A 13004-nucleotide genomic window follows, 5' to 3' on the forward strand; every position below is an offset into this window, starting at 1 on the left:
AATGGGCCAACCTACCAGCAACAGTGTGTGCCAACCTTGTGAAGACTTACAGGAAACGTTTGACCTCTGTCATTGCCAACAAAGGATATATAACAAAGTATTGAGATGAACTTTTGATATTGACCAAATACTTATTTTCCACCATAATTTGCAAATAAATTCTTTCCAAATCAGCCAATGTGATTGTCTGGATTTTGTTTCTCATTTTGTCTCTCATAGTTGATGTCTACCTATGATGCCAATTACAGGCCTCTCTGATCTTCTTAAGTGGGAGAACTTGCACAATTGGTGACTGACTAAATACTTTTTTGCACCACTGTAGCTGTCAGCTCATACACTTGCCTAGCCGAGGTGTTTGCCACAAGAAATGCAACCTTGTGAGTCTGACCGTAGAGTGGAAGGTTCAAAGGGGAATGGACTGGGAGCCCCATGCAAAACCCCTACACAAAGGGTTTAATTAGAAAATGGAAAGCCAACAGTCTCTGAAACTAAATGGAAAGGGCAGAAATCCAACCCATGGTACTACCAGCCAGGTGTTGGTTCAGATCAACTGCAAAAAAGAACAGATCTGTCATGGAGAAACTCCAGGGGTGGAAGCTGTTAGACCCACAGCAAGCAAAGTGCACCTTCCATGTCTGGTGGTAAACCTTGTGGGAAGTGTATTTCCTAGCCTTCAGTAACATAGGAATCAAACTTAAGAGATGCCCTGTATGTTAAAACCTGGGTTTTAATAGTCATGCTGTTAAAGCAAGGGACCAGCAGTCAACAGATCCACAGTAGAAATGAACAGCTTTGGAACAAAACAGTAAAGGCAAGTGCTTAGAATTAGCAAACAGCCTATCAGGGCATTTTCAATCTCTGTACAGGAATAAGGCCTTGATTGTACGGGTGGCAACAGGATGGTAAAAGCCATGATTTTACCATCCCTGACTGCCCACCTAAAAAACTTACCATGGCAACTGAAGGGGAACCTTGTGGCTACGATGCTTTGCTTAACGATCACCTTAACTTGGCATGTCCCCACTGAAGTCACTGTGACCGTGCAGTAACTGAGAGCTAAACCTTAATTAATGATTGCATACAAGGGAGAGGTGCAGCGCTAATTAAATGAATAAATATATATATGCTTAGGTAAACATACAATATAAATCAATCAATAAAAGTGCTATTATAGTGCAAAACAGTGACTAAAACGGTGACTAAACGATGAATCTAGTCCATAGCGTGCACAGAATCCAAGAGAGTCCTTAAGAGCTCCAATCCCTGGATTCGTGGATGAGGTGATAAAAGGTAAAAATTGCGCACTCACCAAATGCGCAATTCAAAAGCGCATTAAAAGCTGATAATCCAGGGTCCTCATATGGATCTGGTCAGATCTGGTCACAGAAAGCCCTCCGTCACCTGATAGTGTATTCCACACATAGAAGAGGCCGCTCTGCAGATGTAAAGGACTCCCACCAGAGCCCAAAGAACAAAGGAGGCCAAAATAGTGTGATACCTTATAGGCAAGGGGTGTTTATTCCCAAAAACACACAATATATACAGGCAGAGGCAGGAAGGATACTGACCATGCAATGGATATGTAAATAGATGGCCGCCGGGGCCCTCGTGGCGCCGGTCGGCGTGACGTCACACCGCTTGTAGCCGCTCCCTGACGCGTTTCGTGCGAAGGCACGTAGTCATAGGGGGTTAGCTTACAGCAGTGGACGTCAGTGTAAGCCCTAAATAGGGAAAGTGGCGCATGCGCTGTAATCGCGCGCCATTTTCCCATCGACACATGTCTCCGTATCGGGCGCCATTTTCATGTAGCCCGCCAAACAGCGCATGCGCGAGCGCTGTCAGCACGGAGTAAACGGCATATCAATGATCACCAGGGAAAGGTGTGTAGCCCAGCAACCAGTGCATGGAGACAATTAAAGGCAGTCTCATGGGCAATTTAGGGACACCATCAATACCAGGTTACTAGTTATCAGATGGACGTCTTTCCCTAAAGCCTTATATATAAATATAGATAAAGATAAAAAATATATGCCCACAAATTAGTCAGCATATTAATCAATACTAAAAAATTTAAAATCCAATATGAATGTAAAATGTCAAATGATCAAATGAGGTTATACCTGGTGGTCATTGTTAATGCCACACTCTTTAATAAACTCTCATACAAAATACCAAAATACAGAAACATATGACATAGTAACTATAATGCAAAACCTATATAAAATCACAAGATAAAAACAAATCACATAAATGTATACAATAAAAAGAAACAAATCTCCTCATATATAATTATATAAAAAATATACAAAAAATATATGAAAAATATATATAATATTTAAAATATATATATATAGATATATAGAAAAAGATTCCACTATGACCAAAAACCATAAAACCGAAAGAGGATGAAAGACAATAAAATAGAGATAAAAAAGGGAGATAAAAAAGGGGTGCTAACTGTTGTCAATGAAACAGTTGATGTCCATGTCTATGTTAAGTCCTTTAGGACGCATACAATCAATTTGGTAAATCCATTTAGTTTCCATCTGGGAAACCGCTTTCTTTTTATTCGTTCCCCTCCAATGGTTTTGCACTATATCAATTCCTACAAATACCAAGGAAGATGGATCTCTGTTATGATGAGTCCTATAGTGCATTGACAACGAGTGCTCTTTGTAACCTTTTTTCACATTGTTAACGTGTTCCCGCAATCGGTCTCTAAGTCTCCTGGTAGTACGACCTACGTACTGTTTCTTACACGGACATTGCAAAAGATAAACCGCATATCTGCTATTGCATGATATGAAGTTGTTAATCTTGTAGTTTTTCCCGGTACTAGTAGACGTAAAATTATCAATCCTCTTTTTCCTATGTCCGTTACATGTGCATATGATACAATTATTGCACGGGAAAAACCCGACCATATTATTAAAAAACGTAGTTTTAGTAGGGGGATTGACGATATTCGGGGCTATCGTATTTCTCAGAGGTTGTGCCCTCCTGAACATAATCTCTGGCTTGTCCGGCAAGATCCTCGCCAAAACTGGATCCGCTTTAAGAATCTTCCAATTTTGGTTAATTATTCTCGTAATTGTTTTGAACTGGGCAGAAAATGTGGTCACAAAAGGACAAATCTTGGAAGGTTTACTAGTGGGATTATCAGTCAATAATGACTCCCTATCCATATTTGCCACCTCTTGCATGATACGAGTGAGGTGAGATTGCTCGTATCCTTTTTCAATAAACCTTTTGCGCAAAATAGAGGCCTGTACGTGGTAGGTGTCCACTGAGGTACAGTTTCTCCGGATTCTGAGAAACTGACCTTTAGGTACATTGGAAAGCCACAATGGATGGTGGCAACTGCTAGTGGGAATGTAGCTGTTGCAATCCGTCTCCTTGAAAAAGGAAGAAGTTGCAACAGCCCCATTGGAGTTAATTAATGTTAAGTCTAGAAAATTAATGCTAGTCTTACTATATTCATATGTAAGTCTGATGTTGAGCATATTGTTGTTAAGAGTCCCAAAGAAGTTCACAAGTGCTTGTTCTTCTCCTCTCCACAAGAGTAAGATGTCATCTATATAACGTTTATAAAAAACGAGCTCAGGCCAATCCCTGGCATAAATGACATCTTCCTCCCACCTGGCCATGAATAGGTTGGCCAGGCTGGGAGCATACTTTGCTCCCATAGCCACGCCCCTTTTTTGAAGATAAAAAATACCATCAAACCAAAAATAGTTTGTAGTCATAGTGAAATCTAAAAGAGTGAGAATAAAAGTTTGATGCGAAATAGACAACTCTGATTCTTTCAGGTAAAATTCCACTGCTTCCATACCATGGGAGTGATCAATACTGGTGTACAATGATGCAACGTCTGCCGTTACTAAAAATGTATCTCCATCCAAAGAAAGGCTCCTAATGTCTTGTAGGACCTGCTTCGTGTCCCTAAGATAGGAAGGCGTAGTCCGTACCAAAGGTTGCAGGAAGCAGTCAATGTATTGTCCAGCTCTGGAGCACAAGGATCCGATCCCACTAATGATGGGTCTACCAGGAGGATTCAGTGGGTCCTTATGCACCTTCGGAAGGATATACATAACTGGTAGCCTAGTTGACTAATTTGTGGGCATATATTTTTTATCTTTATCTATATTTATATATAAGGCTTTAGGGAAAGACGTCCATCTGATAACTAGTAACCTGGTATTGATGGTGTCCCTAAATTGCCCATGAGACTGCCTTTAATTGTCTCCATGCACTGGTTGCTGGGCTACACACCTTTCCCTGGTGATCATTGATATGCCGTTTACTCCGTGCTGACAGCGCTCGCGCATGCGCTGTTTGGCGGGCTACATGAAAATGGCGCCCGATACGGAGACATGTGTCGATGGGAAAATGGCGCGCGATTACAGCGCATGCGCCACTTTCCCTATTTAGGGCTTACACTGACGTCCACTGCTGTAAGCTAACCCCCTATGACTACGTGCCTTCGCACGAAACGCGTCAGGGAGCGGCTACAAGCGGTGTGACGTCACGCCGACCGGCGCCACGAGGGCCCCGGCGGCCATCTATTTACATATCCATTGCATGGTCAGTATCCTTCCTGCCTCTGCCTGTATATATTGTGTGTTTTTGGGAATAAACACCCCTTGCCTATAAGGTATCACACTATTTTGGCCTCCTTTGTTCTTTGGGCTCTGGTGGGAGTCCTTTACATCTGCAGAGCGGCCTCTTCTATGTGTGGAATACACTATCAGGTGACGGAGGGCTTTCTGTGACCAGATCTGACCAGATCCATATGAGGACCCTGGATTATCAGCTTTTAATGCGCTTTTGAATTGCGCATTTGGTGAGTGCGCAATTTTTACCTTTTATCACCTCATCCACGAATCCAGGGATTGGAGCTCTTAAGGACTCTCTTGGATTCTGTGCACGCTATGGACTAGATTCATCGTTTAGTCACCGTTTTAGTCACTGTTTTGCACTATAATAGCACTTTTATTGATTGATTTATATTGTATGTTTACCTAAGCATATATATATTTATTCATTTAATTAGCGCTGCACCTCTCCCTTGTATGCAATTTTATTGAGTAGGTTCATATGGTACCTCTTTGGTGTTCAGCTGCTGTTTTCTTATTCATATTTAGTGATCTTATTTAGTGATTTTATTAATTGTTTTAAGCGCTCACTTATTCTGAATATTACTCTTAATTAATGATTGTAGCAAGGTATTTATTAGAGATGAGCGAAGAAATGAAAAATTCGATTCGGCTGATTCGGCGAATTCCAGTGTGAAATTCGATTCGATGCGAATTTCTCCGCTACGAAGATGACTTATTTAAAGGGTTTCTAGGCTTCAGAGAGCCTTTAAATTAGTGCAGAACACTGTACCTTTAATTTAAATGCCCTTGGAGATGAGGAAGGAGAAGGAGAAGGAGAAGGATGAGAAGAAGGAGAAGGAGAAGGATGAGAAGAAGGAGAAGGAGAAGGATGAGAAGAAGGAGAAGGATGAGAAGAAGGAGAAGGATGAGAAGAAGGAGAAGGAGAAGGATGAGAAGAAGGAGAAGGAGAAGGATGAGAAGAAGGAGAAGGAGAAGGATGAGAAGAAGGAGAAGGATGAGAAGAAGGAGAAGGATGAGAAGGAGAAGGATGAGAAGGAGAAGGATGAGAAGAAGAAGGCTGAGAATAAGGAGAAGGATGAGAAGAAGGAGAAGGAGAAGGATGAGAAGAAGGAGAAGGATGAGAAGAAGGAGAAGGAGAAGGATGAGAAGAAAGAGAAGGATGAGAAGGAGAAGGATGAGAAGAAGAAGGATGAGAAGAAGAAGGATGAGAAGAAGAAGGATGAGAAGAAGGAAAAGGATGAGAAGAAGAAGGATGAGAAGAAGGAGAAGGATGAGAAGAAGGAGAATGATGAGAAGAAGGAGAAGGATGATAAGAAGGAGAAGGAAGAGAAGAAGGAGAAGGAGAAGGATGAGAAGAAGGAGAAGGATGAGAAGAAGGAGAAGGATGAGAAGAAGGAGAAGGATGAGAAGAAGGAGAAGGATGAGAAGAAGGAGAAGGATGAGAAGAAGGAGAAGGAGAAGGATGAGAAGAAGGAGAAGGATGAGAAGAAGAAGGATGAGAAGAAGGATGAGAAGGAGGAGGAGAAGGATGAGAAGAAGAAGGATGAGAAGAAGGAGAAGGATGAGAAGAAGGAGAAGGAAGAGAAGAAGGAGAAGGAGAAGGATGAGAAGGAGAAGGATGAGAAGAAGGAGAAGGATGAGAAGAAGGAGAAGGATGAGAAGAAGGAGAAGGAGAAGGATGAGAAGAAGGAGAAGGATGAGAAGAAGAAGGATGAGAAGAAGGATGAGAAGGATGAGAAGAAGGAGAAGGATGAGAAGAAGGAGAATGATGAGAAGAAGGAGAAGAAGGAGAAGGATGAGAAGAAGGAGAAGGATGAGAAGAAGGAGAAGGATGAGAAGAAGGAGAAGGATGAGAAGAAGGAGAAGGATGAGAAGAAGGAGAAGGAGAAGGATGAGAAGAAAAAGGATGAGGAGAAGGAGAAGGATGAGAAGAAGGAGAAGGATGAGAAGGAGAAGGAGAAGGATGAGAAGAAGGAGAAGGAGAAGGATGAGAAGAAGGAGAAGGATGAGAAGAAGGAGAAGGATGAGAAGGAGAAGGATGAGAAGGAGAAGGATGAGAAGAAGGAGAAGGAGAAGGATGAGAAGAAGGAGAAGGAGAAGGATGAGAAGAAGGAGAAGGATGAGAAGAAGGAGAAGGATGAGAAGAAGGATGAGCAGAAGGAGAAGGATGAGAAGAAGGAGAAGGATGAGAAGAAGGAGAAGGATGAGAAGAAGGATGAGAAGAAGGATGAGAAGAAGGAGAAGGATGAGAAGAAGGACAGTTCTGTGACAGTTTCTGTCTATTTCTGACAGTTCTGGGACATTCACTCCATACAGCGGTTTCAACCGCTGTATGGAGGGAATGTCATAGAACTGTCAGAAATAGACTATTAATGACAGTTCTGGGACTGTCCTTCCATGCAGCGGTTGAAACATTGTATGTATTTGTTTCCATAAATGGATCCATTTATGGAAACAAATACATACAATGTTTCAACCGCTGCATGGAAGGACAGTCCCAGAACTGTCATTAATAGTCTATTTCTGACAGTTCCATGACATTCCCTCCATACAGCGGTTAAAACAGCTGTATGCAGTGAATGTCCCAGAACTGTCATAAATAGTCTATTTCTGATAGATCTGGGACATTCACTCCATACAGCTGTTTTAACCGCTGTATGGAGGGAATGTCATGGAACTGTCAGAAATAGACTATTAATGACAGTTCTGGGACTGTCCTTCCATGCAGCGGTTGAAACATTGTATGTATTTGTTTCCATAAATGGATCCATTTATGGAAACAAATACATACAATGTTTCAACCGCTGCATTGAAGGACAGTCCCAGAACTGTCATTAATAGTCTATTTCTGACAGTTCCATGACATTCCCTCCATACAGCGGTTAAAACAGCTGTATGCAGTGAATGTCCCAGAACTGTCATAAATAGTCTATTTCTGATAGATCTGGGACATTCACTCCATACAGCTGTTTTAACCGCTGTATGGAGGGAATGTCATGGAACTGTCAGAAATAGACTATTAATGACAGTTGTGGGACTGTCCTTCCATACAGCGGTTGAAACATTGTATGTATTTGTTTCCATAAATGGATCCATTTATGGAAACAAATACATACAATGTTTCAACCGCTGCATTGAAGGACAGTCCCAGAACTGTCATTAATAGTCTATTTCTGACAGTTCCATGACATTCCCTCCATACAGCGGTTAAAACAGCTGTATGCAGTGAATGTCCCAGAACTGTCATAAATAGTCTATTTCTGATAGATCTGGGACATTCACTCCATACAGCTGTTTTAACCGCTGTATGGAGGGAATGTCATGGAACTGTCAGAAATAGACTATTAATGACAGTTGTGGGACTGTCCTTCCATACAGCGGTTGAAACATTGTATGTATTTGTTTCCATAAATGGATCCATTTATGGAAACAAATACATACAATGTTTCAACCGCTGCATGGAAGGACAGTCCCACAACTGTCATTAATAGTCTATTTCTGACAGTTCCATGACATTCCCTCCATACAGCGGTTAAAACAGCTGTATGCAGTGAATGTCCCAGAACTGTCATAAATAGTCTATTTCTGATAGATCTGGGACATTCACTCCATACAGCTGTTTTAACCGCTGTATGGAGGGAATGTCATGGAACTGTCAGAAATAGACTATTAATGACAGTTGTGGGACTGTCCTTCCATACAGCGGTTGAAACATTGTATGTATTTGTTTCCATAAATGGATCCATTTATGGAAACAAATACATACAATGTTTCAACCGCTGCATTGAAGGACAGTCCCAGAACTGTCATTAATAGTCTATTTCTGACAGTTCCATGACATTCCCTCCATACAGCGGTTAAAACAGCTGTATGCAGTGAATGTCCCAGAACTGTCATAAATAGTCTATTTCTGACAGTTCTGGGACATTCACTCCATACAGCGGTTTCCGGCAAAAAGTGTATGTGCAGAGTTCCTCTATTCTGCAGATACACTTAGAGGAGCTCTGCAGATACACTTAGAGGAGCTCTGCACATACACTTTTTTCCGGTTTGGAATTATTCTTATTTTCATCCTACTTCTTCTTCTTCTTCTTCATCCTCATCCTCATCCTCTTCTTCTTTTGAGGATGAGGATGAAGAAGAAGAAGAAGAAGAAGAAGAAGAAGTAGGATGAAAATAAGATTAATTCCAAGCCGGCAAAAAGTGTATGTGCAGAGCTCCTCTAAGTGTATCTGCAGAGCTCCTCTAAGTGTATCTGCAGAATAGAGGAACTCTGCACATACACTTTTTGCCGGCTTGGAATTATTCTTCTTTTCATCCTACTTCTTCTTCTTCTTCTTCTTCATCCTCATCCTCAGAAGAAGAGGATGAGGATGAGGATGAGGAAGAAGAAGAAGAATGAAAAGAAGAATAATTCCAAGCCGGCAAAAAGTGTATGTGCAGAGTTCCTCTATTTCTGACAGTTCTCTCACAGCTTCTTCACATGTACAGCGGTTGAAATATCTGTATCCTAAATGGAAACTAATAGATACAAATTGTATCTATTAGTTTCCATTTAGGATACAGATGTTTCAACCGCTGTACATGTGAAGAAGCTGTGAGAGAACTGTCAGAAATAGAGGAACTCTGCACATACACTTTTTGCCGGCTTGGAATTATTCTTCTTTTCATCCTACTTCTTCTTCTTCTTCTTCTTCTTCTTCTTCATCCTCATCCTCATCCTCTTCTTCTGAGGATGAAGAAGAAGAAGAAGTAGGATGAAAAGAAGAATAATTCCAAGCCGGCAAAAAGTGTATGTGCAGAGTTCCTCTATTTCTGACAGTTCTCTCACAACTTCTTCACATGTACAGTGGTTGAAACATCTGTATCCTAAATGTAAACTAATAGATACAATGTTTCAACCGCTAAACATGTGTTCCTTCTGTCAGAGAACTGTCAGAAATAGCGGAGCTCACTGCAGGGACACTTTTGCCGGCTGATCGGGAAATGTTCGATTCGCGCACCCGAAGTAGGCAAAATTTCGGTTTCGACACGAATCGAATATTTCCTGAAATTCGACTCGAATTCCGGTTCGCCTAGTTCGATTCGCTCATCTCTAGTATTTATATATAAAATCTACCTTTATAATAATAAAGCAATAATTGAGGCTTGCTGGTAAGTAGGAGAATTATACCCTGGGCCGGGCTACATTTTTTTCTTTGCCAATGCTAGTGTAGGCGGTAGCATAAATAAAAGGTTTAAGACTCTCTACATTTCTCAAAGGACAAGAAAGAAAATGTGCCTGTGTACCATTCTCTTTGAATAACATGACTTGAGGACACGTGTGCCTTCATTCCCTAATGTCTATGGCCATCTTTACATTCTATCTGGTTACTGATGTAGAGACTCTTTACTCACCTTGTGGTTTCTGCAACATTTCCCATCTGAGTAAATTGCTTGGAGTACCGCAAACATTTCTAGGAGGAAACAAAAGACTGGATGATGCCAGTCCATAAAGCCTCTGAAAATGAATCTAGTTCATAGCTGTAAATATATACTTTCTACATACTTAACAGCTTAAAAAGTGTTTATTTTTTATGAAATAATAAAAGTAGCCATGTTGTGCTATCATTTGTACCAGTTTACATAGAAAAGATACTAAAGGGACTGTATAGATGTAAACCCCATGGGTGGACCTTCTGGGTCTGAAAAATGGAGACATATCAACTATCTGTGAATGTTTACCACCTTAATACTACATTTGGCCATAAGTTGTAGATACCTGATCATCAAATCTATCTATATGGTCAGATGTATGTGGACACCCTTCCTGGTGAGGGGTACTGTTAAAGCTACAAACACAGACATTTTAGACAATTGTAGACTTCTATCTTTGGTGGTTTCAACTTGGAGAAGACCCTCTTTTGTTCCGGCATATATTTGTGCTCCTGTGCACAACGCCAGATCAATAAAACATACATTGGCAAATTTGGTGTGTCAGAACCCGCATTGCCTGCACAGAGCTAACTTGAATGCTGACTGAGCCAGGCCGCTTTCTCCAACATCGATATTCAACCTTGAAAATGCTATTGTGGCTTAATGGGAACGAAATTCTGCAGACACTCCAGAGCTTTTTCAGAACAGTGGTGGCTGCTTAAAGCAACCAAGAAGGGGGTGGGGGGGGGCATCTCAATTTGAATGCCCATGGTTTTGGAATGGGTTTTCAAGCAAGCTAATGTAGGTGTGATGGTCAGGTGTCCACAAACATTTGACCATACAATGCATTTAGAAACAAAAGACACTATACAGTATATGCCGAAAAAACCTTTGGCAGGCCTTGAAGACAGATGAAATCCAATAAGGTTCAATTCATAAAGATGTATGAAAGGATAAGGATTTTTATTTTATCCATGTGACACTAAATTTTGAATCTCACTGGACTCAGCCTAAAACAACTTTCATTTTAAAAATAAAGATCTTTATCCTGGTGTTTTACCTTTGTTAATTTGGCTTCTAGTGATAATAAAATCATATATGTTAGTATAGATCATTAGACACTACCCAAGATGTTTCAGTTTCGGTCTTGCTCATTTGAGAGATTCATATACACAAATAATTTAATATGTATTCCATAAATAACATTTAATATAAAGCCTACAACATCCTTATTCAAAAGGTTCACAGTTCATATGTCATACATTATCACCACTCAATCAAAGTAGTTCCATCACAAAACCTTAAGAAGTATGATGCTTCAATGTAAATAATATCATGATCCCACTATTTCCAGTTACCAATCACAGTTCAACTTTAAAGGAAAAGGAAAGTAATTTTTTTCGCGCGTACATAATGTGAGATAATAGCAGGATATACTCTGAAGTAATTCCTTAGAGTCTTTCACATTTTTACTAACTTGCTGCCCAATGTTTCTTTTGTATTGTCATAAACACAGCAATATTTGTAGATTCGCTCATAGATGAAGCTCTAGGGATAAGCTATATCACTGGGGAGTAGATTATTTTTAATGGCTTCGCTGATTCATAGATTTGCACTGTGAGAAGGTGCACTAGGGCATAACCATGTGACCAGGACAGAAAGTGAGAAGAATCTCTGGAGCGGGGGCACACAAATTCCATTCTATCAATTTGAAAAAAAAAAGGTAAGCTGGAGTTGATTTTTATGTATAAAATTAGAGAATATGATGGAATATTTGGAGGATCAGTGCAAGATACCTCATGCTGTTCATGAAGAAGCTTCAACAACTGAGAGTAAACTTCATCTGAGTTCTGTGGTGACCTGGTATCTTCATGTTCTACTACAACAAAGTCACTCTCCTCATCTGGAGGTGGTGGGATCTGGGGAATAAAAGCAAAGACTGCTTAATGATTTGAGGATATGTCAATCTGTTGCAATACGCCTACAATGAAAGATGGCTCATTAATTGCAATAAAGGATATGCAGTGGATGTGGGAATCTCTTAGATTTTTCTCATTCAGCCTATAGGTCAAACAAAAGAGATCCATCATTAGGATTATGATTAACCACTTGAAGACACTTTTCAGACATTTTTTGTTTACAAGTAAAAATCTGTATTTTCGGTCTCTGATCAGCCGATGGAACTGCTGACTTCAGTGCCGGGTTTCCCGATCACACGGGAGAGACCGGAGAGGCACTGGAGGGGCAACCCTTCTGCTACCTTTAAAAGCTGCTCAGAACACTTTTAAAAGGGTAGGCAGCCATGGACCCGGTATAACCACGTGAACACAATCACATATATTTACGTGATTGTGCTGCAAGTGGTTAAGCAATTGCTAGCTTAAGACCACTATATTTTGCCCATTTTAAACAGTGGGATAAACAATCAAGATCCATAGAGCCAGCCTGCTCTGAGTGGATATAAATGTATGCACACCTTTAACCACTTGCCTACAGGGCACGTATACTGTCCAGGCCAATTTTCAGCTTTCAGCGCTGTCACACTTTGAATGGCAATTGCGCGGTCATGCAACACTGTACGCATATGAAATTTTTATCATTTTTTTGAGACAGATAGAGCTTTCTTTTGGTGGTATTTAATCACCTCTGGGTTTTTTATTGTTTGTTAAACAAACCAAAAACAACTGAAAATTTAGAAAAAAAAAGTTTTTCCTTAGTTTTGTTATAAACTTTTGTAAATAAGTGATTTTTATCCTTCACTGATGTGCGCTAATGAGGCTGTGGTGATGGGCACTGATAGGCTGCACTGATGGCCACTGATGAAGAGGCACTGGTAGGTGGCACTGATGGGCATTGACAGGCATCACTGATGGGCACTGAAAGGCAGCACTCATATGGCAGTGATAGGCAGCACTGATAGGCGGCATTGACTGGCACTGTTAGGTGACACTGACTGGCACTGTTAGGCGG

General features: G+C 40.7%; 1 protein-coding gene across 3 annotated transcripts in view; it reads right to left on the reverse strand.

Moving 5' to 3' along the window:
- The window catches only part of LOC149429277 (coiled-coil and C2 domain-containing protein 1B-like), a 71626-nt gene that overhangs the window by 19354 nt on the left and 39268 nt on the right, over window positions 1-13004 (reverse strand). For all 3 annotated transcript variants that reach the window (XM_089666589.1, XM_089666587.1, XM_089666588.1), the window contains exons 16-17: window positions 11831-11953; window positions 10017-10075 (exon numbers count right to left, since the gene is read on the reverse strand). In XM_089666589.1, the coding sequence (XP_089522715.1) occupies window positions 10017-10075; window positions 11831-11953 (182 nt within the window). The remainder of the gene's footprint in view (window positions 1-10016; window positions 10076-11830; window positions 11954-13004) is intronic.

Source organism: Staurois parvus, unplaced genomic scaffold (genome assembly GCF_062004578.1).
Source record: "Staurois parvus isolate SC_StPar_1 unplaced genomic scaffold, SC_StPar_1.0 ptg002753l, whole genome shotgun sequence".
NCBI classification, from domain to species: Eukaryota; Metazoa; Chordata; class Amphibia; order Anura; family Ranidae; genus Staurois; species Staurois parvus.